The 25,785-nt window shown below is 36.8% G+C and overlaps 1 protein-coding gene across 3 annotated transcripts in view; it reads right to left on the bottom strand.

Moving 5' to 3' along the window:
* Nucleotides 1–25,785, bottom strand: part of IL1RAPL1 (interleukin 1 receptor accessory protein like 1) — an 808,300-nt gene that overhangs the window by 286,363 nt on the left and 496,152 nt on the right. For 2 of the 3 annotated variants that reach the window (XM_075429945.1, XM_075429954.1), the window contains 2 exons: nucleotides 24,211–24,397; nucleotides 23,027–23,180 (listed from right to left, as the gene is read on the bottom strand). In XM_075429945.1, coding sequence (XP_075286060.1) covers nucleotides 23,027–23,180; nucleotides 24,211–24,397 — 341 coding nt within the window. Of the gene's footprint in view, nucleotides 1–23,026; nucleotides 23,181–24,210; nucleotides 24,398–24,732; nucleotides 24,771–25,785 lie in introns of those variants that run through there. The other variant, XM_075429962.1, reaches the window with a different exon arrangement.

Genomic DNA, 25,785 nt, shown 5'->3' with positions numbered 1-25,785 from the left:
CTGTCATTCAATTTTTGCCTTTTCTTTTTTTTTTCGCAAGGAACTGGAAACCATTTCAAATGGATAAAAGACGCGTGGTTTTGAGAGAATAGGACTGTCTAACACTGTTTTGCTGCACAGCCTCTTTCCAAACGGATTCATTTTTAATCACTTCCTTTCATGTTCATAAAGCTTCCTTATTTACCTATTTGTTGCAAAACAAATTTTAAAACTTCACTTCCTTTTTCAATGTGCTACGATTTCAATGTGCATTTCGATTATGTTCTCCTCTTTTGAGTGAACACCTTTCTAAACTGATTCCATGAAAATTTATTTCAGTGAAATCACAAGAGAATACAGAGAACCAATTTTACTTTTTTTAATTTTTATTTTGCTGGTAGGTGATTCTGAACAAGCCAGCAATGCTGTAGTGAAGCAAATGACTAGAATCAACTGGGTGTTTATGGTTAATATGTTAAATGCAAGAATGGTTGACAATTAAAAATTATTGCTAAGAGCCCAAAGTACCATGAATAGCACCAGAGATGACCAGGAAAAAATGTAGTTATTTCAATTTGAGTCAAAACTAGGGGAAAAATTTGGTTCATAGCAAGTACGTTTCAGGTCCAAACAACCGTGTTGTTTATTCTTGCTTCCTTGTGTATGTGTGCGTACCTATGCACGTATACATGGATCTATGAATCTTCTGCCTATTTTCACTTCATCAAGTATTTAGTTCATTGATAAGAAAGACTGAGAGAGGAAAGCATTATCTGAAGTCATAGTTTCAGACAGCTTGGTCCTGATCCAAGGGTCATCTTTTGCTTGCCCCAAAGCAGCACTAATGGCAGAGAGAGGGTATTTTTTTAATGCTAAGCCTTGACCCCCTGGAGAAGCAGAATCAGAGTCCCTTTTGATGAACCTTATTCAATACAGAGTGAGAGGAAGAGAATGTAGTTCTAGAAATGGTCTAAGGGTCAGTGAGGGGCTAATGGAATATTTCCATGAAGGATGATGGTCCAGGAAGGAATTGTAGCCTGCTCTAATATCCAGGCAATACCTACTGAGTAAATACAGTTGTAACTAACTATCCTGTAGCTCTTCATGTTTCGTCTGTTTCCTTTTCTATGCCTGCAGTTCTGAAAATAAGAGCAGTAATAATTCAAAATGCTTTATTTCTTGAACTAGTTGGTTTAACTTTAAAAAAAGGTCTTTCTATAAATCATTCAGGGTTAATGTTACATTACTTTGATGTCCACTTGCTCTTTAGAACATAATAAAGTTATGAACCTAGCTGGACTTACAGAATCTCAAGTCAATATCTGTAGACTTTTAATTCCCTCTGAATTTGATCAGAAGAATTTGTGACTGGAAAGACAAGCACACAAAGAAGTGTTGCATTTCTCCATTTGTAACAAAGCAATTGAAAGATGCTTTGGAGAAATTTTTCTGCATTTTACTGAGTACAAAGCTAATGGTTAGTCTTAGCACTGTCACATCCACCCTGTCTTCATAAAAGCCTGCAGTTGACTGGAAAAATCTAGACTAGCTAGAAATAAGTGGCTCTTACCTGCCAACACCACTGCTTGAAGTTTACCTGTTGCATCAAGACCATAATCTTTGACAGGCATAGGCTACTGTGTATTGTGCAGTTTTCGCTGTCAGTTTGACATGTTGCCTAGTCTAGAAGCACTGGCATCTCTAGACAGAGAGGCAATTATCAAGTGGATGTTGCTGGGAAGCATTTTGCACAGCTCACCTCCAAGAAGCAGGGCTGTGGGCAGCCTCAGATCCAGTAGAGAGACAGACAGGGGACAACATGGGAATATTTCAGCTGACCTTTCTGGAAAATTTCTGTCTGTCTCAGCTCTTATAGCAAAGTTCAGGGTTTCATTCTGCAGTAGCATTGATGAGATCGGAGCAGCAGAAGTGCAATGCAGCTGTGAACTTAAAGGCAAAAGCTTTAAATTTGGGCAGAACACTGACAGCAGAGCACAAATATTCTGCCTTCCCTTCACATTTTGGGATAGGTAGGACAGGCTACCACTAACAGTTATCCTGTTAGTTGATGGGGTTTTGTTTGTTTGTTTGTTTGTTTTGAAGTAATACTGCCTTTCCAGATGCTAATACTGATTTTTACTCTATAAATTGCTATTTGAAAACAATTATCTAAAAATTGAGTAAAAAATCTAACAATTTAACTAGTTTATTACCATTAAAAATGTATATGTACCCACACTAGTGTCATAATAACTGTCTCTAACTGCATTTTAAATCTGCAAAATTATTTAGTGAAGTAACACCTTTCAGAGCTTCCAGAGAATACCAAGTGAACTCTAGGATCCTGCTTACAGAAATTATGAGTTTCAAATGCATGTGGCAAAGACTGATCAACTTTTCAAGTTGTTGTCAGGAGTTAGTGCACAAACTAATACCTACCATTGGCTTCTGATCTATGTGGTTGCAAATTACAGCTAGGCTGAAGAGATCTTTAGTGACCTAAGGGAATACCACAACTATTTTCTTCCTTTCTGCATGAAAAATAGAATTCGAACCCAGATAACACTTTAATAAGCATCTTGATTTGACATTCAAGAATTAACTTCATTATCAATGAAGGCGGCAATTATTGCTGACTGTAATGGCATTTTCTGTGATGTACACATTTGTCAGACAGGAATCACAATGAGACAAGCCTGTCAATTTATAAACAGGAATTTAGTGTCTTTTTCTCCCTCCCTCCCGTATGAATCTGCTACAGGTGACAGAGATTAAGAGAGATTTTGAGTTCTGAGTCTTTGAATTCATCAACCGTGAAACTAAATAAGATTTTTAAAAATATCTCCAAACCTGGAACCATCTAGACACATCCAGAAAGCTCCTGCCTATCAATCACTGCTCTTGTAATGTAGCAATACAGCAGCTGCTTAGAACAATTTAGAACACTTGGAAACAGTCCTCAAGGACAGGGGGGCAGAACAGAGCTGGCAGATCTTTAAGGACACTTTCCATAGAGCGCTGGAGCTATCAGTCCCCGGGTGTAAGCAGTCAGGCAAGGAAGGGAAGAGACCGGCATGGCTGGAGTCAAGACCTGCTGGTCAAACTAAAGGTCAAGAGGGAACTGCACAGGCAGGGTAAGCAGGGACAGGTATCTTGGGCAGAGTATGGGGATGCTGCCTGGTTGTGTAGGGAAGGGGTCAGGAGGGCCAAGGCACAGCTGGAGCTGAACATGGCAAGGAATGCTAAGAATAAAAAGAAGGGCTTCAACAGGTATGTCAGCCAGAAAAGGAAGGTTCAAGAAAGCGTAATCCCCCTGTGATGAGCAAGAATGGCAACCTCAATCAACAGATGAGGAGAAGGCTGAGGTACTCAACAATATTTTTGCCTCAGTCTTCACTGGGAACCTCTCTCCTCGTCCCTCCCCAGTCAATGGACTGCATGATGGGGACCAGAGGGGCAAAGCCCCTCCCACTGTGAGAGATAACCAAGTTCGTGACCACCTGAGGAACCTGAACATACATAAGTATATGGGACCTGAAAAGATGCATGCCAAAGCCCTGAGGGAGCTGGCTGATGTTGTTGCCAAGGCACCCTCCATCATATTTGGAAGGTCATGGCAGTCAGGCGAAGTTCCTGGTGACTGGAGGAAGGGAAACAGTGTGCCCATTTTTAAAACGGTTAGGAAGGAGGACCCTGGGAACAACCGATCTGTCAGCCTCAGCACTGTGCCTGGGAAGGTCATAGAACAGATCCTCCTAGAAGTTATGCTAAGGCACATGGAAGACAGGGAGGTGATTCGAAACAGCCAGCGTGGCTTCACCAAGGGCAAGTCCTGCCTGACCAACCTAGTGGCTTTCTGTGATGGTGTGACTAGATCAGTGAACGAAGGAAGAGCTATGGATGTGATCTATCCGGACCTGTACAAAGCCTTCGACACAGTCCCTCACAACATCCTTCTCTCTAAATTGGAGAAATATGGATCTGATGGGTGGACTTTTTGGTGGCTAAGGAAAAGGTTGGAAGATTGCAGGCAGAGGATAGTGGTCAACGAGTTGATGTGCAAATGGATGTCGGTGACAAGTGGTACCCCTCAGGTGTCCGTACTGGGACCAGTGCTGTTGAACATTTTCATCAATGACTTGGCAAGATCAAGTGCACCCTCAGCAAGTTTGCAGATGACACCAAGCTGAGTGGTGCAGCTGACACACCAGAAGAATGGGATGCCATCCAGAGGGACTTGGACAAGCTTGAGAAGTGGGCCTGTGTGAACCTTATGAGGTTCAACAAGGCCAACTGCAAGGTCTTGCATGTGGGTCGGCGCAACTCCCGCTATCAACACAGGCTGGGAGATGCAGAGATTGAAAGCAGCCCTGCCGAGAAGGACCTGGGGGTACTGGTGGATGAAAAGCTGGATATGAGCCACCTATGTGTGCTCACAGCCCAGAAGGCCAACTGTGTCCTGGGCTGCATCAAGGGAAGCATGGCCAGCAGGGCGAGGGAGGTGATTCTGTCCCTCTACTCTGCTCTCGTGAGACATCACCTGGAGTGCTGCATCCAGCTCTGGAACCCCAGGCACAAGAAGGACATGGAGCTACTGGAGGGTGTCCAGGAGAGGCCACAAAAATGATCCGAGGGCTGGAGCACCTCTCCTGTGAGGAAAGGCTGAGAGAGTTGGGGCAATTCACCCTGGAGAAGAGAAGGCTGTGGGGAGACCTTATAGCAGCCTTCCAGTAGCTGCAGGGGGCCTATAGGAAAGATGGGGACAATCTCTTCAGGAGGGCTTCTTGTGATAGGACAAGGCCTAATGGCTTTAAACTAAGGGAGGGTAGATTTAGATTAGGTCTAAGGAAGAAATTTTTTATGATAAGGGTTGTGAAACATTGGCACAGGTTGCCCAGAGAGGCAACAGAGGCCCAATCTCTGGAAATAGACAAGGCCAGGTTGGACGGGGCTCTGAGCGACCTGGTCTAGTTGAAGATACTCCTGCTCACTGCGGGGGGATTGGACTAGTTGACCTCTCAAGGTCCCTTCCAACCCAAAATCTTCTATGATTCTATGATGCTATGATTCTACGATTTATTTGTTTTGTTGTTAACAAAAACTTGTTTTTCAAGAATGACTGCCAGACAGGAGTGAAACTTGGTTGACTCCAGCAGTGTCACAAAAGTCATCATTTGATGGAACCACTGTGCAAGTAACAGAATTATGTCACTCAGAAAAAAGATTTTGTGAATAGTATGATCTTTCAAGCAGCACGTCCTAATAATTAGTCACCAGTACTATTACTAAGATTTTTGAGCCTCATTTGCTGCAGTATCTGCCTTCTCTAACATATGACCTCCTCACAAATCTCACTTCCACACCGTTTAAGTTCTCAATTTTATATTTTTTCATTTACTTCTGCATTCATACTTCAATGACCATTAAGATTTGACTCATGATTCTGAAAAAAAAGAATCTAAATAATTTTAGCTAATTTTTTCCACTGTGTTAGGTAGAAATAAATCTCCTGGTAGGGAAACAAGGCATTAGTAAGAAATGTTTAAAAGCCTGATTTATAATGTGAGCATTCACTTTCTTACAGATGACGTATGAAAAAAGATTGAAAGAATTCAAAGTGCTTGTCTAGATTTTGAGCTGCATCAGAGTCACATTTACAATTTCTTCAGCCTGTGATCTAACCTCTGTAACAATGACTGAGTGGAGTACCAGACACATGGAGTCAAGCTCCAAAGACCAGTCAAGGTTATATTAAAACAATTATGTGATATGTGGATTCAATAATCCCACCTTACTTTTACCAGCTAAAAAATGTTTTTCATTTTGCCTAGCTACAGTGTTGGGCTTTTTTTTCAGAGCAGCAGGGGGAGGATGGATGGAGGAGGGCTTGCAGGCTATGACAGGTTATTTGTCTAATAAAGCCACATTAAACATTAATTTTACCTTATAAAAACCTATTTTGATATTCTTTCTGCATTAACATTTCAACATTATTTATGTGTAAGATGTACAGGTATTTTACTAATGTCTGTATAGGTAGCCAACAAAACCTTAGGGAGGGAGAAAAATAGGTTCATATATTTGACAGTGTTGTTTGTTTTGCCGTAATGTCGTTTCTACATTAAAAGCAACTAAGCAAGTAAACCAAAATCATGTAGTACATTCTATAGTAATAGTTTCAAAGGCAATTTGAAGCCTCTCACTAGTTTTGTTACTTAGAATGAGGACAACGATTATAAAGCTTTTTAAACAGGAAAAGGCTGTGTAATGCTGTTGACATATTTCATGATGACAGGTAAAGGCAAAGCTGACAGGTAAAGGCAAAACTCTTCAATGGATTTCATATAAATTCTAGAATGATTGTGAAAACTACCCTTTGGGAGGGGAAAATCATTATTTATTAAATAAGTAAAAGGTGCCTAGCTCTGCTTTTAGCTTATGTTTTCATTGGCTCAATCTATACAAACCTTGGGCAGTAAACTTGCATGAAAGCATCATTTCAGTGAGATTCAGGTAGGGTACATTCTTCACCAGCTGAATGCAGAAATATATAATGAAAAAAAAATTAACTAAATATCCATCACCTTTGAACTTCTCCCAGAATCTAAATAAGCATAATTTCAACTGAGCAAATCTTGTAAAATACTTGTTATAGAGCCTGGTGGTACATAAACAATAAATTAAAAGTCTTACATAACCTTTTTTTTAAAATAGAAATTAGAATCGAAATTCAGTGTGATATCTCTGATAATCATAACAACATCTCAGCATACAACCTTAAAAACCAAAATCCATTTAATAGTTTAAAGAGTGGCAAATAGTCTTCACTGTAGCTGTAGTAGTATTTTACCCTTCTCAAATATTCATATCTTTAATTACTTTTCACAGCGGTTTGCCCTCTTGTTTTTCTCTTTTTCTGCTATTTCTTTTATAAAATCAGTTGTACAGAGTAAAAAGAAATCTAAGCATATTCATTCCACTTATATTGTTTTCTTTAATAGAACGTTGACAACTATTGTACTTCTGAAGAGCTCTACCATGGTCTGTTGAAACTTACAATGGGTTTTAGAATCTGTGATTACAGCAGCCATTCACGATGGCAGATACAACTGTACTCACTTAAAAATACTCCCTCCTTCTGACTAGCTCACCATGGTCTTCAGTGTCAATACTATCTTGTGAAACACTGTACAGATTCCTACAGCAGGGAAAATCATGAACACATTTACAGCAGACCTTGTTCAGAAAAAGATTACTGTTTTCTCTATGTGTGTTTTTCTCATCCTTACTAGTGGAATCTTTTTACTCTTTCCATCTTCACATATTCATTTTCTCCTATATCTTTTTCTCTTTTTTTCTCTTCAGGGGGTATTGTTAAAGTCTTTCTGAGCTCCCGTTCCACAGTAGAAGGAAAGATACATTTGTCTCAAACAAATACTCTGTTTATCCCCGCTTATAATACTGTCTTGTTTTGAATTCACAGCAACCCTTTCCTCTGCCCCCAGCAAAACTGTCATCTTATTTAGGAAAAAGAGCTGGTGCATCACTATAGGCATGAAAATCTGCCTCTTATCTTATAGAAGAGCTTTCTAATAATATATTGTAAGCATGATTTTTAAATTATCTTTCTCCTATTAAAAGCATCTTTTCCTTCTAGGGCAGAAAGTCCCATATACGTCTTCAAAGATGTTACTCAAAATTTGGTAAAGGTTAAATACAGCTGAACACTGCTAAAAATATGGTAGATTTTTTTTTCTCCCAGCAAAACCAAACAAACACAGAAGAAAGTAATTCTCTCCTCTCCTCTCCTCTCCTCTCCTCTCCTCTCCTCTCCTCTCCTCTCCTCTCCTCTCCTCTCCTCTCCTCTCCTCTCCTCTCCTCTCCTCTCCTCTCCTCTCCTCTCCTCTCCTCTCCTCTCCTCTCCTCTCCTCTCCTCGCCTCTCCTCGCCTCGCCTCTCCTCGCCTCTCCTCTCCTCGCCTCTCCTCGCCTCGCCTCTGGGACGAAAAAGTTGGTAAAGATTTTGGAGCAGGAAAAGAGGATTTGTTTGAACTGGGAATGTTTTCCATTGACTGGTATGCATTGAGCTCCATTCAGATTTAGTGAATGGGTGTATGTATGTGTTTAATTATAAACAAATATACTTAATTAAAAGTAGAGCAGGTAAAACTGATTTTAAAACAGTCATGTGACTGTGTTTTATAAGTAAAAAAAATCAGTAAATTTCTCTTAGTTGTAGAACACACTTTTCAGCCTCTTTCAAATCTTTTAACATAACAGCCCACCACTGCAGTGTGAATGATTTTTTTTTTTTAAATCCTTTACAGACCACAATGAAGCAGGAAAATGCAAACAGTGTCACTGCAAGCCCACTTCAGTATTTTGATTCTATGACAGACCTGTTCCAGCACTGGCCTAACTTCTTTTTTAATGGCTGAAATTGCAGAAAACAACTTTTTATAGTCTAACATGCCAACAATGCTGAAAGGCCTCTAACAAAGTAAATAACCTTGTGCTATACACAGTGAAGAAACAATCCATATACTGAAAATTTAACAGTATTTCATCTAATTTAACTAGATCTTATCAGCTGCCACAAACAAACAAGAATTAAGACCCTCTCCAATTCAGTTCTTGAGTCAGAATTGCATTTTGTAATTATTTCATTTACTCTTCCATAATACACGAGTAGGTTCTATAAGGACCTTCTACACATGTAGCTATTCATTCTGTAACAATTTACTTATTAAAAAAGTCTCCCATCTGCTCACAAAACCCTTTTAAAATCCCAAGAGTAGATTCATCATGTTTCTATTGACTCAATATCACATTTTTAATCAAGTCAATGCAAGTTTTCTGTCCTTCGATACTATGAAGTAGTCAGTTTAATAAGGAAACTAGATCAGCTGGCATGTTTTTTTAGAAGAGTTACTTTGCCATACCTTTAAAAAATGAAAGAAAATTTTCAAGTCGTGGATGTCTTTTAATTTGGCCTGTAAGGCCTAAAAGCATTATTAATATTGTTTGAGTTTACTTTGTCTTTGCTGAATTAAGTGACATTTTTCAGAATTGCTGTTTTGAAAAGATTGGTCAGAGAAAAACAAGTAACACTGACAACTAAGACATTAACATGTCTCTTACAGAACTATAAAGTAATAACAGGACCCTGAACTTGCATTTACAGATAATATTTTCTTCCAATTTACATAAACTACAGCATCAACTAAGACTTTTTCAGTGCTTTATGTTTTCTGTCCACCCCATAGTAGTTATATACACCTGTATACGTTTTTGAGTGGAGCTTATAAATCATTGTTCCCTCAGCTTACGTGCATATCTAATCTACTATGACAGATCACAAGGGTGTTCATGAACCACATAGACAAGAAGACACCTAGAGCAGAACAGTATAGATTTTAGCCTTTGAAAATACGAGATGTAATCTGCCAACTCGCATTTATAATATATCAGAATAAGGCACTACAGAGCACATGAAAAAGTATTTTGAAATGTCCTTGATTTTTCAGAAGCTGGATCGGTTCTTTCAAATATTTTTGTCCTTCAATCATTTGAGCCCGTATTTGTCAGAACTGTAGCTGCATAGGACTATTTCCTATTAAGTATACAGCTTCTTCTTTGCTCACAAGAACAGGGAAAAATAAATACTTTTCCTCTTATGATCACGTAGTTTCGAGTAAATATCACATTATCCACATTTTGCAAGTGTCTTTTCTTCCTTAATGTCTGTTCTTGCCCTCCCATTCATCCTAAGAAACTGTCATTCCCCAAATGTGATCAAAAAGTCTAAATATTGCTAGCTGCACAAAAATGACGAACAGTTCACCTAGCCTTATTTTTCTTTTTTCCTGAAGGTGTCGGAATAGCTCCTCAGAAAACTGAATTTGCTCATAAAAATCTAGATTAAAAAAGAAAAAGCATATGCAACCCACACAAAGGAATGAGCTTATTTCTATTTAAATTAGCTTATCACAATGCATTTTTTGCCCTTTGCCAAGTTATTCATGAGTGACTTTTTGAATTCTGAATGCTAGCTCAAAAATTCCGGAAAACTAATGGAATTGTTTTGAAGGAAAAAAACACCTGAAAAATCAAAACAGCATGTCAGCAATGCTCTGCCACTGCATGGAGGGGTGACTGCTCAGCCAGGGGCCATTTCTCAGAGAGGGGCAGGTAGGTGCTCCCTTCAGCCCTGCAGAAGACGTGGTCCCTGCGGTTTCCGTCTGCAGGGGGTTGTTTTCACGCTGCCTTCCTACCAAGCCGTAGCTTGTCCGCTGCCACTGCCCGAGTTTCGCACAGGGGAGGATGCGCAGGTGGGCGGTTTGCGGGAGCGCAGGAACAACCGCAGCAGCGTTTGTGGGGAGGCAGGGTGGCCCCTTCGGAGATCCCCACTGCCACTGCCACCAGACCACATCTTGGAAGCCACGCCAAGACCATTGCCAGTCTGTGCTTTCAAAGGGCAGGTTTGGCAAAGCGAGAGAGTCCTGTCTTGGTCATTGAAATCACAAACTGTGTCTGATTCAGGGGGAGTGGTGTGTTAGGACAGGTCCAGTGTGAGATGCTATAAGGCAGCCTGTGCCTGGGCTCTAGCACTGGGCACAAAGCTGCGGAGGAAGCAGGAGATGTTCGCAGAGAGTAACACTTGCCTCCCACGCTGTGCATGGAAGAGACAAGGTTTCCTGGCAGAGCTGTATGAGAACAAAATAAAAATCATGTCTTGCCTGAGGTTCTTTACCCACCTGGGCATTAATGCAGGTTGATATTGACATTAAAAATGCCCTGCCAGAATACACAGTTAAGAAGTGAACAGAGGTAGCAGTTTAAAATAAATTTACTGTCTCTATACTGAAACATTGTAACCCACCTACTTCCTAATGAAACGTTTATTCTGTTTACTGCAGCTCTCAAATCAAAACGTTTGTTTTCGGAGGACTCAATTTTCTTTACGTTTAGTTTGACTTGTATTCAGAATAGTGAAATATAAAAAGAAAGCTTTCAGTTGTCTGGTAACCACAATCATCACTTTCAAAGAAAGCACAGAATGGAAAAGGGTATACTCTGTGTTACACGTGAAGCACAGTTTATTCTAGCTGCCAAAATGAATCAAAATAGTAATATTTTAATAAAAAACCCTATATTTATTTTGCACAATGCAGCTAGCTTCAGGAAATGCGTGCTGGGATTCCATCCGAAGAAAACCTAAATACCATGCAAAAAAATAACAGTAATGTTGTTGTAGACATGATGGCTTAGACAAAACAAGGTAGAAGCAATATATTTTATTAGACCAGCTGGTATATTAAGCTGCTGAGATCTGAAGACAGTCTGGTACACCCAAAAGCTTGCTTGTTTTTTTCAGCTGTACATCTCAGTCTAAAAAACAGTAACATTTCTACTACAGATTTGTTCTTGTCTGCCTCAAAAAGCTGTCATTAATATTTGGACTTTTTTTATAACATCAAAATATTATGTAGAGCCAGCTTACCACTTCCAAAGATTACAAACATAACAACTGTGAAAACTTAAAGTAGGTTTAGACGTCTTATATTATAAATCTGCATTTGTGTTTGTCACCTAAGATCCTTTCACAGTCAAGAGATGGAAGTGGGACTTTGTATAACACATCTCATCTGATCTTTCACGCATTGGCATTAGGAGGAGAAACGTCATACCATGGAATTGCTATAAAGAGTAACTAGCTCATATGCAGATGGCTACAAGTTTTAAAGTTAGGTGAACTGAATCTTACCTCTGGAGAAAAAAAACACAATAGATCATATACTTATCGTAAACAAACCTCCCACAACTCAAGCAGAATTATGTTGTTGGACTGTTGACTCCATAAAGGGTTTGTTAAGGACTGAGAATGTTTCTTGACATATCCTGTGTCTGGAGAAATATCATAATTTTGTTTAACATGTGAAGGGTGCAGTGAGGAGAGACAAAATGATTTAGAAATGGAGAAAATTCACCGGCATCTCTCTATTCTGTTTCCTCTCTCTCCACTTTGTTTAAAGAATATGGAGGAAATCCACCAATATATATCACTCCTCTATCTTGTTTCTATGAAGTTATAGCTCATATTTTTAAATCAATGCAGTTCTGGATGTGAATATATTACTCCAAAGTGAAAAAAAAAAACATCTGTATTAAAGAAATGAAAACTGTCATTGCTGGTTCCAACTTCTTTTTCATATTCAAAGAATTACTGTGTGTTATCAACTTCCCACAGAAAAAAATAAGTTGGTGAAATTGTTTTCCTATATTAAGCTCTCACACAGATAAGTAAAACATCAGAAGTTAAATTGTGATATAATTTTGATTTATTCATTCCCGTTTCTTTTCATATATTTTTCGTTTTTAAACTTTCCAGATAAAGTACCCTAGAATAGAAAATTTGTTGTATTGACTGCTTTATTTTAGCCCTGTATTTTTTCCAGTAAGCCAGTAGGTGTTTTAACCATACTGATTCAATTAAGAATACTATCAAACTATTTACCAAAAGAATAAATGAAGAACTACAGTTTCAGCTAGATTCAAAATTAAAACATATTTTAGAGTCATGTAGAAATAGATGGGCAGGTTTTCCCCTTTTATTATGGTAAAAAAGATTTAATCTAGTGTTCATTCTGTTTTGGATGGTCACTATGCATCTATCATGTCTTTTTTCCTGTTACTAAACCAAGATGAAGGTATTCTAAAATTTCTTTTTAAAAAAGAAGATTATTTAATTGAAAAAGTTATAGGAGAGAATAACCAATAAAATACCAAGGTGACTTGCAGCGTTGAGTTATTAAAAAAATATCATTTCAATTTTTTAAAAAGAATTTGAGTTCTGATCTTTCTTAACAAAAATGTCAAAAGATGAAATATTGGCTCTGTTAAGTCAATGGGCAAACTGCCACTGATCTCAAAGAAACCAAGATTTCACTCTTGATTCTCACTTGTAAAAGAATTCCAACTAAAACTTGTTTCTTAGATTTGATATGCACTGTTTCTCCATTGTTTCTACACTATGATATTTTAGATGGTTAATAATATTGTGAGGCAACAACCTGAAAAAAGCCTCATCAGTTCTATTTTGGGGGGTGACAAAGGGCAGAGGACAATATTTCTGAGGTCATCTCAAGTCATAAAGGTAAGTGTATTTTTGGTATAGTGGAATACATCTCAGATACTTTCTACATGATTTTGATGCTACTACATTCTTAACGCTGTACACAAGCAAGTAATGCTGCAGTAAAACTGAGATGTCTTTCTTCTTCTTCTTTAACCAAAGTTTTTCTGCCTGTAAGAACAACTACCATGTTTTATATACATGTATTACCTGGAATTTCTTGCTGAATGTATCTACTACCAATATCGTTCCACTCAGTACCTCTGAGTTAAGAATTTGACTAAGTCAACTGAAAGATATTGAAAACAATGGAAAATTGCCCTCCATCTTAAAGCTAAATATTCATTTACTATAATTGTGTACAGACTGTTTTAAAGTATGTGTATAGATTGGTTTTAAGGATGGAAGCAACACAAGGTTAATATGTTATCATACTTGTACATTTTGTACTCTAGTTTACTAAAATACTACCCTGGAAGACTCCACTGTACATGTAAATTATCTAAAGCTTTCATAGAAAAGCTGGGGAAATGATAAATGAGTGGTTAGGACAATATTGTTGGATTTAACATACTCTAGGGGAACATAAAAGTAAAATGAAGTCTTCTGATTCCATAGCAATAATGCAAAACACTAACATTGAATGACATTTAACTACATTTTAAAAGGTTGCCTAACAAGCGTCTTGGGTGCCTAAGAACAGATTTATTTAATTTTTATAACATCTTATTGAACTAAGGCTTTATAAGTCTTTTATATCTTTAGTAGTCACCAACACAGTTTTGTGATAAACGCTTTTGTCTACAGTTTCCTTCTCACTGTAGAATGCAGCTCATCTTAACTTCACCTCACGAAACTGAAACAATGGGAAGCAGCACCATGGTAACAACATCTATTCAAACTGTGTATATTTCAATATTCTGATATGGCTCATAAAGAAATGAAAACTGACTCACACAAACAAATTTTCATCACATCAACAAATGTCATTTTCTTAATTACTTCTCAATCGATGTAAAACCCAAATTTGTTTTATTATTTTTTACATTAGTTTTTAACCTTACACACAAAACCACACTTGAAAAAAAATCCACAGCAAAAAAAAGTCTGATACAAGTTTAAAAAGTAATCAGGTTCCTAATAACAATACTATGATAAAAATAAAGAAAAATGTTGTAACATTTTCATAACAGTATACACAGCAACACACTGCACTTGCTACACAATATTGAATTTAAGTGGAATTTTTCATTTTCATCAGGAAATAAGATTTCTTCGACTGATAATGACATGTTAAAATGTCCCCTTAGCTTTCACTGACACCATATTGTCAACAGGGAGTACAGAACTCCAAAAGAAGTCATATCTGCAGCATCAATTACATTGTTTCGTAGCACCTGCTGAAGTAACTGTGACAAGTTGTACATATTTTTTCCATTCATTAACACTGCATGAGACAAGCAGAGGAATCAATGGGTATGACACACAGTGAAAAAGATGATTAAAAAATGCTTGTAAATACTGAAACTTTAATCTACTAAACACAACACTTTCTAGTATGTCTTTGGGTTTTATAACTAATGTTCTATTTGACATTATCTACACAAAAAGCCTCAAGAGACTGATCACTTCTCCTCTTTTGAAGATACACTATCAGGTAGAGAGGAAGACCTAGGTCATAGCAAGGAAAGTGCAAAATAAGGTGTACTTGTATAAAAAACATTAACAAAATAAGAAGTCAACATTAGTGGTCATGTCCTGTAGGAATTTTTGATAAATAACAGAAAAAGATAGCAACTAAGAAGGAAAGTATGTTATAGAAAGTATATTATGCATGAATTAGGACTTTGTCCAGAATGACAGACACATAAACACATCCTCCAATAGGAAGAAGTTATTCACCAGATCTAGTTTTAGGCAAAGGAAACTGTAGCCTTTCTGCAGCCCATAAAGACTATCTTATTAGTTCTGACCACCCAACTCTGTCTACATTTCTGAATTACTGTCTAGAGGAGCTTCTGTCTCTCCAGCAACCACGGATGGGAATAATCTCCAATTATTAAAGCTGGCCTTTGTGAACACACCATTTTGGCATATCACAAAGACAGAAATGTCAGAAGGCCACCAGCAGCAAGGTTCAAATTAGAGCTGGGAGTCTGTCTCCCTCTAACTTATGCATCCATTCTTTCGCTAAAATGCTAAAATTGCATTTCTAACTCATAATTTCAACATATAATGTACAGTGCATGTCATCATTTGTACTTACTGTGAAGTAAAATACATACAGCTTTGCTCGCTACTGTCTTCGTATAGGGCTGGTTTTTAATAACTCACTAAACCCATTTACAATGAGTACGTTAAATGAACATTTATAGACAATGATTTAATCAAATCTCTACACAGCATTCTGATTATTATTACTCCAATGCACACAGGAGATTAATTTAGACTCTTGTTTTTAGCCATACAAAAATGATAGCACTATAAAAGAAGATCGCTCATTTCTAATTAAGAAAACCATCCAACCTACTCTTCAGCTATGGATTTGTTAAACCTACAGGATTTTCTGTATTATAAAAATGCTAGGTTGATATTTTGAATATGCTGCTTTTATAATGATTCTATTGTTTGCTTTGTATTTTATTAATCTTTGCACAGAATAATGGTAAATAGAATTTCTATCTGAATATATTCTGGAGTTGAATTAAATTCATGAAGAACAAAAGGAATGAGCATCAGATCTGATAATTATTAGGATCAGCTGAAGTGAGGAGGGGCTGGGTGCATTCGAAATGGTTCATCCCTGTCATTAACTGCAGAAACCAAGCGGAGTCTGTTCTCAAGCTCTAAATTCTTGGAAAAAAACCCTCTCTGTTCTTTAACATTTTTCTCACTTAGCACCTGCTAAAAATAGAGGTACATGCTGATTGCAGCACCTTTCTGCATTGCAATGTATTGAAGCAGAAAGAGCAACAAAACTGGAGAGAATTAATGCCGACATACTGGGGTAACAAGGGTGCAACTTTTCTCTTACACAGTTAAAATACAGACCACTTAAAGCAGGTTAAACCTTCAAAATCCCCCTCTTTATTTTTTCCCCACAAAATATGTGACTGCCTGTGCCAAAGGTAGTGAGCTGTGAGGGCAGAAATATAATTTAATTATAATTATTTCTTCATAGTGTCGATTTAAGAGTGGACTTTTCGTCACTATAACTACATATGTACATACAGTCATTTAAGATTTTCTGCTGTGCTAATAAAGAATAATTCTGTCAGAAAGCAAAAGACACAAATCTTATTCAACAAATCCCAACCTTTAAGCAACACTAACAGAGTCAACTACTGCATAACTGTGAAACAGACAAATTAAATTCATTTTTTTGCCTAAACAAATATAAAGACAAAAATAATCATGGGCATCAGGTGGAAAAGACTAAACTGGCACTTTGAAGATTATTGCAGAAAAATTTTAAACCAAGCAGAATAAAATTAAATTGAAAAAAGACTTGTAGAAATTTATATTAAATTTAGTATTGTTAAAGCTCGATTTGGAACATGCTAAAATTTCTAGATCTAAAATTGTGCTCATTCCAGCAGGAGTTGTTTTCAAGGGGACTTTAAGGGGATTAATCAATGAATAAAGACAATAAAGGGTATCTCTGCAGAAAGTCTTCAGTAGTAAGGACATACTGATTAGCCCTGATTCCATCTGCGAGGTGTAAGGGCTTCTCATTTTTAGCAGAGTGGAAAAAATACTTTAGCATTTAAAACTAAAAAGTCATGGATGAATTGAATAAGTAATGCTCCAGCTGCAAGGCTGATTTGGTCCATTTGCTTTATGATGTTCATCATGGAGAACTATTTCATATTGCAGTGGGGACACATATACTCTCTCTTTGATCCAAGCTGGACTTCATTTAACCTGAATGAAATTCTGCAGAAGCAGAAAGAATTTGTGCTTGTGAATGTCTTGGTAATATAAGTAACAAAAAAGAATATTATTAAACCAAATGCTTAATCAAAAGAAATCACTGTTGGAAAATAACTTTGACCTATGTAATGCACCATGACTAAATTAATACTATGCTGTTAAAATATGATTCTTTCCCAAATCTGAACATACACTTAATTATGTCACAGAGAGCAGGTATGTCTTAATTAAAATTCCACATATAAAAGAAAAAATTGCTAATCTGACCATACTGAAGGTATAAATGTCTGCAAATATTTTTGTACATTGCAGGACTTTTTAGAACGTGTAATTACATAACCAGAAACCAAGAACCACCATTTACACTGTTTATGTGAATATTTTCATTAGTTACAAGCTAGAATAATTGGGACATAGTTCGTATTTTGCAAAGCAGATAATTACTAAGTTAGATCTGAAAACAATAGGGAAATTGATTCAAATCACTTAGATGATAATATATTTTCAGTGCGAGATACAGCGCTTCCAAAGAACATTAAAATCAAAGCAAAAAGAATTATCCTAATAAAAACCTGAGACATCCATATTATAAGAAGAAATCATGTTCTGGAAGAGAAGTAAAGTATATACTTGTTCTTAGTAAGTCATAGGTACATAACATTTGAAGATTTTTACAAATATATGTAAAATACACATATTTACATATAAATTTGAAGATATTTACAAATGTTAGTGCAATGTTGCTGCCATTAACAAGACTTTTTTCATAAAAACAAAAATGTGAGCACTAAATATGCATTTAAGTTAAGAAAGGACAATCCTTTTTTCATGCTTTTAAAGGAGGGAAAACCATCTTTTTCCATGGCTTAGGGATTTTCAGCTGTTCCAGTTAGGTGAGATGGATACCACTTATAAAGTGAGCTTGGATTTTTTTAAAATGTGTGAATTTCCTTCTTTTTTTTTCTCTTTTTTTTTATACTCCAACTCTAAATCAGAATACAAGCTATTTCATATTCCACTGTGAAGTGCATAGGTATGTGAGGTGTGAAGCACAGAGGTTATCACAACTAGCATACACAACATCAATATTCAAAACAATGTGCTATTGTGGTTTAATCCAGAAGCCAGCAACTAGGACCTCACAGCCACTCGCTCACCCTGCTTCTTTCCCCTGCCCAGCAGGATGGGGAGAAGAAATGGATAAAACGTAAAACTTCTGAGCTGAGATAAAGACAGATTAATAAGGCAACAAAATAAGTACTAATGGTAATAATGCTAATGATAATAATAATGACAATAATGAATATGCAAAATGAACTATACACAATACAATTTTCTCACCACTTGATGACCAGTTTGCAGCAGTCCCCAGGCAGCAATCATGGAACGCAGAACTCACAAATCTTGCGAGTTTTGCAATACTCCCGAACAAGACCGAACTCCCAGATAAGTTCAGCTCCCGGACAAGAGAGGATTCAAACTTACGGCAAATGAGAAGCAAAGATTCCTGCCCCCTGGAAAATCCCTATTTGTATAGTGATCATGAGGTCTTATGGTATGGAATATTTCCACTGGACAGCTTGGGCTGGCTGCCTGGCTCTGCTCCCTCCCAGCTCCTGCCCATCTGCTTATCAGATGAGTATGGGAAACTGAAAAGTCTTTGGTTTCTTAGCAACAACTACAAACATCAGTGTCATCAACATTCTTCTTGTACTAAATCCAAAACATAGCACCTACTGGGAGCAAATTTACTCTATAGCAGCCAAAACGAGGACATGTGCCTACATAATTACATCCCTGTTTTAATAGGCTGCAATAGCAACAGTGGTTTCCCTATAGAAGACAGCAAGAATGCCAAGGTGCATTGTGTGGAAAAAAAAAGGAGATCCTGAAGTTAATCTTCCACAGTTGCCCAGAGAGGAGAGGTGAGGAAGGCAGGCTGCTGCCTTGTCCCACCAATGTCATAGCTGGCTCACCCTGCCTGCCTTAAGAAATCCAGGAGCTGCTACTTAATTTACGGTATTGCAGTTGCTTATACATGAGGCCCTATTCTTCCAACAAACTCGTGAAGATGCTCTACCTTCTACTCTAATTCCAATGTGCAATACTAGAAAGAGAGGTTTTTTAAGGTCAAGAAAACTGTTTCTATCCTTTTTCATATTGTCTGAGGAAATCCTACCTTTTCTTCTCCAATAAGTTTCATGTTCTTCTTCCTTTTTTATTCAGAAAGCAACTCACTCCCATCTTCAAAATCACCAGGAACTTCAGGTTACTCTGAATGTCAGCGTAGTTTCAACTTGCTTACATAATACATTCGATCATGCAGTTGTGTCCATATGCCACCTCATTATTAGGTCTGCCGTTCTAATTTAGATAGATCTATGCTGTCTGTGACTTTAGAAATGGAGATTTAAACTCGTGTGTGTTTGAAGCAAAGAACAGATATATTATCTGCATAAAGCAGCACAAGAAGTCTGAAAGAGAAAGGTTTAGCATCTCTTCTACTTCACAAATTCAGCAAAGGATCATTCTCAGGAGATCTGATATCTTTATTTTTTTATTTCATTTACATAACACCTAAATTATCATTTGGAAAAAACACTGCTTACAATAAATAATTTCGAGGTGTTTGTACAAACGACTGGGCACAAACTTAGTCTCCAATCTGAAGAAAAAAATTTCAGTAAAAATTATTCAGAGATAGGTTATCCACTGAAATAATGATACTTTCCAAAAATAATAATTTTTATCTTGTTCATTCCAATCTCAGTTTTGGAGAGCCAAGGGAAGAAGAAAATTTTAGGTAACTGGACAGTATCCATATGATTGCTCAACTCTGCTCTCTGGATATTTTGCCTGTTTCTCCTTGACTCTGCTAAGTATAAGGTAGGTCAAGAATGTTGATTTAATCCAGTTCTACTCTCTTCTTAACACACTGAATCCTGTTCTGTCAACAACCAGACACCTATAATTTCTTAGCAAAATAACTACCGCACAATGGTGGATCTTCAGATTCTATAGAATACTACAAATGTTTACATATATAACATCTGGCTCATGGATTTCTTGCAGCAGAGGTGGGATTTTTTTTCTGTTTCTAGAGGAAAGATAGTATATTCCAGGAAAGAAATGCAGAAAGTCCAAGTTCCAATCTTACTTAAATACGTACATGGAGATATAGCACCCAGAAAAATGAAAAAAATAAGTGACTGTGTTTTCTAATGATGGGTTTGTGATAGTGGAACACTCACTGTTACCATATAAGGTAGTGCTGATGAATACAGAGAGTTATTTTTCATAAATACTATTTTGATAAACACATTACAAGTTGATAAACACACTACAACTTCCCATATGTTCTAGAAAGTCTGAGGCAAACTGGTAAATCTTACTCATATTTTAAAAAATCTTCTAACTAAAAATTATGTTTGGTAGAAAAATTTCTAATGTCTCAGAAATAATTTTTTGACTCCTTGTGGGGCTGGGATATATTGATAGAATTTGTTCTTAGCAATGGTTCACACAAATGTCATCGTTTATTGATACTGCCTGGAGACATGTCAGAGACTATATATCAGAAACATATGTTATCCCTGTGTTTCAATTGATGAAGTTTTCATTAATACAGTAAAAAAAAAATCAACTATCAATTTAATCTTCTGCTTTCAATTTGATATTTGCAACATTTATTTCTCAGTTCCTGAAATAAAGTTTAATTCCTTTTTCAAAACAAGCAAACAGTCCCTTCCACCCCCTATTTATTCTACCTATTCCTCAATGTATGTCCAAGCTGACTCAAACTGTTTTTCAGCTCACAGAGAGAGCATAAGACAGACACCTAACATGTGAACCTCTTCCTATAAAGCACTGAGAAGTCGTATCAAGACATCAACACAGATGTAGTACAAAATTAGTAGTACTATGAGTAAATCTGCTTGTTCTGTTTAGTCACATAATATTATAAGGATGGTATGAAGACCCACTGTACTACCCAAGCAGTTTACTAATTTGGAGGTTGTCCTTACATCTGCCAGGGTTTGCAGAGGTGGAAACTGAATAATTTGCTCTATATGAATTCATTCATTTTTAGCACACCGAAATCAGCCAAGTCTCTTTCCGTCTCTATCTAGTTAAACATTAAATACTGAGCACCTACCTACACCACAAGTGATGAATTGCATTTTTTAAACTGTTACTACAAATAATAACATGCATCTGGTTCTAATGCTTTTTTTGTCTCGTTTCTGTCAATCTGAGCCTGTTTAAAACACTGCTGGACGGTGGAGCACCAGCCATAGGAACACAAGTGATCACCTGAGGACTGAGGGAATACATCGTCTTCGAATCCATACAACGCATATTGCAAAAGATAATTGACCACCTCCTTCTGGTATATATTAAATTCTTGAAGACTCTGTCTCTACTTTCTTCATATGAGAGTCAATCACACAGAGTATATGGATGTTTACTGTGGGGTTAATCACTAGACAGTAATTGCCTGTCTGTACTGACTGAATAAATCAATTCCATACAAAAGAAAAATTGTTAGGAGATCCTGGATATTGAGCTTAAATAAATATGATTGATTACTTGAATTTTCTCAAAACAACACAAAGACAATGATTTCCAGACTAACCTAGTAGAAGAAAATTACAAACCATAATCCACTGTAATTTCTGATAATGTAGAGGGCAAATCGGTACATCAAAACAGAAAGCAAACTTTTCACCATAAAAGGAAACTGTTGCAATTCATCCTAATGCACAACATAAGTGCTGTTACTAATTGTCGGTGTGTGGTGTATTTATATATCAGATACTAAAAAGGAACAAGAAAAGTCCATGAAACTCCTTCTCTAAGAAGTGTCTCTTGGTTTATTAGGTAATTTTGAAAGTACAAAAGCTTATATATGCAAGCTTCTTTGTCAACCATATGGATCTAGTTCTCCTCCAGTTTGCCAGGAAAATCCTGTTTCTGCCTTCTTTTAGGGAATATACCGTGGAACTACACTGCATTACACAGATCATGATGTACTCCTGTCTTCCAATGTTATCCTAAAATTCTAGAGGCTAATTTTCTATCTTAGGTATATGTTCAGATATGTGTTTCACATGTTTCTAAAACAGAGGTTAGAGGTCTGGTGAGGAATTGAAAATTTAATGGACCATTCTTCATACTGTTCTGCCACTGTGGTACTACTATTACTGTACATATTTTGTTTTCATCTGTGATGAATTTTTCCCACTGATACGGTATTTTTGAATGCAGATTATATTAAGTGCATCATCTTCTTCAATTGCTGTTTGCTAAATTACAGAGTTTATTTGTGTTACATAATTACTGTGTGGAACTTGATACTCCAAAATGATTTTGAAGTCAAGAAGAAATGGATTAAAAAAATAATAAAACCAATGGAAAATAGGTTAATTGGTAACCACAGCACATGGCAACTGAAATCAGGAAGTTCTTGAACTATGAACTACTGAAACCTGGGAGAGGAAGAATGATACTGTCCTTCAGTCATGCACTACTCAGACACTACCCCTTGCATGCCTGGCTCCCAGTTACAATGGTCTCAGTGGGTTAGAGCTACTGCTATTGGGTTGTAGCTACAGCTATTCTCATGTCCCATTGCATTTAACCACATGAAGAAGTACGAAGAAGACTTAACAATCTGATTTTCTGTTAGAGGTAGTTCTTGCTGAAGTTACCCATTCCTTGACCACATTTTCCATACAAAAACAAGACCTACCTGTAAGCTTTTGCAATAGACCAAAACTCAGACTAGTTCAAATTGCTATACATACAACTGTGAAGTATTCAGGACAGCTTTAATGCATCAGCCATTCATATCTAGGCACACAACAAAGTATTGTGCAAAAGTGGTTTGTGTAGATATAATGACTCAAAACTGCACGACTCAATTCACAATATTCAATGTTTTTTTCAAAATATAAGAGATAGCAAAAGACTGTAATTACCTGTAACTGTTAATTCCGTAGTTCTTCTGACAACAAAGAATCCATATTTTAACTCACAAGTGTAATTTCCAATGTCATCCTCTCTAACTTCCCGAATGACAAGAGTGTCCTTTTTAAACACAATACTTGATCTCCACGTCTTTGACTTGCATTCCTGTTTAAAGATAATATAACACTTCAGTGACTTAAACTGGACCACTATTGACAATGCTGCTCAAAGACAAGGCCACAAGGCAAAAGCCCAAGCTGGTGATGAACTTTGTATACACTAAATATCTAAAAATCCAGTTCAATTAAGAGTTGATTAAAAAGAAAAAAACTATAGAATTTATCAGCTGACTTAATATTTGCCCTCTGACAACAGAAAGAAGAGGAACTGATTCCTTTGGTGGTTTTCTTCTGACATTAGTTTGCTGAGAGGCTCCTATTTCATTTACTTGTTTGCCATTACACTTATGTCCATGATCCATCACTGTTATATTACCAGCAGCTACAGGTTGCAGGGGAGAATTTATTATTAAAATCTATTTTTTAAAACCATTATAATAAAAAATGTGGAGAAACAGAAGATGAGAATCAGGAGAAAAGAGGAAAAGTTATATAAGTCTTTCTAAAAACATCTTTGAATCAAAGATGTCTTAACTCTCAGCAAAAGGTGAGTTTTGTATGATATTTGCAAGTAAAAGCTAACATGTAAAGACAAAAGTTTTGGAAATCATTGCTGAATTTTATGTTGCAAAATTAAGCCGTTCATTCAGATAATAGCATACATAGTTATTTGTATTTTTGCAAATAGACTTTACATCTGAGCTTTTAGAAACACGCTCTTAAGCTTGGTGTGCACAAGCAGTTCCTGAATAAGTAGCTCACATGGCTTTACCTTAGCATATCAAACCAGCCCAGACTGCGAACACTTTTTTTTTTCAGCTCTCTTGTTAGCAGAAAGCTGCCAATTCTTTGTGACATCCATAAATGGATATTAAGAAAATATCAGCTCTAAAGTTTACCAAAGGAAGCATTTGAATTTCTCTCTCACTTATTTCATTCTTTTCTATCCTTGATTCTGTTGTCTGTTTTTAACGAATTTTAAGACAATCCAAGCTTCATATCATACTTAGATCATGAAAATCATAAGAACATTGCATCATATTTTATGGAAGCTGAAAATGTTTTGCAATCCTTACCTTATACCACAGAATTTCAGGCTCCCTAAATGGAAATAAAAAATCCTCAATTTCAGGGCATGAGATTTCCTTGCTTTTGCTAAGTTCAGCTTTTTCAAAATATTTCATCTTTGAATTGTAGCAGAGTCCAGTGTCATTTTCACCCACCGTCAGCGAAATGGACACTTTCATACAATAAGTTGAGTTTCTGTAAAGCAATAAAAATAGAAATAGAAGTCTAATATGAAAAAAATAATAAATGTCAATGTACATGACATTGGTTTTAAGCCATTATTTTCAACCCAAGCAAAAGATAAAAAATCAGACACTGTATTTTGTGTGTATTTTATAGGTGTTCATGGTAATTTTACTTCTTTCTCAGCCACTGACTACAATAGTTAGAAGGCATTGTTTAGCCTTATTCTATGACTAAAGGTTTATCTTTCCCTTTCATCAAACTTCTTCTAACATTACTGTCCTTACTGTGTACTTCAGAACAGTTTCCCCAAAAGTAAATATGCAATAAAAGCTCTATGTATTTACCAGTGAAACTATACAATCAACTTGCTGGTAGACACCATTGCAACAGCTCTCAGGGGTGAACAGATCGTGTTGTAATATCACAGGCAAACGCCAAACTGGAACTTGAGCACCACGGCATTATGTTTTGTCCATGTAACTGAAACTTCTGATCTAAAAATTTCTAGAAGGAGCTAGGAGGGAAAAAAAAACCCACAAAAAACTCTTAACTGTCATCCCATTTTCTGAAGAAGCAAGCTAAGTAAAATTGTCATATATATTTTGTTTCTTCCTTCTGTATTCAGAGTGAATTGGTGAAAAATTTTGATTTATGTTTTGGTCTACTAAGAGCTCTTTTCTGCAACAGTGGCAATGCCAATTGCCAGAGCTAGAATTCCTTCTGAGGCACATCCAAGTTTCCATCGCAACAGCAGATCCTTTACCGGATGCAGCTCAGCCTTATTTTGGAAATACTTCAGAATATTTAAACCCATTGTTTGAAGATGATGTTGATATTTGATAACTCAAAGTAGCATGTGTCTGTAATTTGAGTCATAAGCCTATAAGCCTCCTGACGATATAAGCATGAATTGACAGAGCTTTAAGGTAATCATGTTCTAAGCTGTCAGATATAATGTACTGAAACATTTTTGGTGGATACTTCATTAGCTGAGTTCCCTAAGAATTTTCTCCCAAAAGCCCAAAGTATCATCAAAAGAACCTAAAGCTCCAGATGCCCCCTAGTGACACAGACTTTCTTACTGAGACACTGAATACTGACTGCACTGTCAATCTGACTCATCTAGATAAAAAAGGCAGAGCAATTAGAACAGTAGAAGCAAAGAAAACCAAGCTAATGATCTCACAGAACAGAAAACGAGAGAAAAAAATTAAACAGTCCCCAGGTGGGAACAAAGAAGAAGAAAGAGGAGGTAAGCCTGCTGATTACAGCTGGAGCATGATGGGTATAGTAGATGTGAAGCCCCTCAGCTAGCAGAAAAAGTAGCAGCCAGCAGAGCCCTCCAGCAAGCATGCATATACTGCAGAGGGTAAAAAGTGTTCATGTGTTAGAACTAA

Source organism: Opisthocomus hoazin, chromosome 1 (assembly GCF_030867145.1).
Source record: "Opisthocomus hoazin isolate bOpiHoa1 chromosome 1, bOpiHoa1.hap1, whole genome shotgun sequence".
Taxonomy (NCBI): domain Eukaryota; kingdom Metazoa; phylum Chordata; class Aves; order Opisthocomiformes; family Opisthocomidae; genus Opisthocomus; species Opisthocomus hoazin.
Note: the sequence above shows the minus strand (reverse complement) of the source record. Positions and strands in the feature narration are given on the sequence as shown.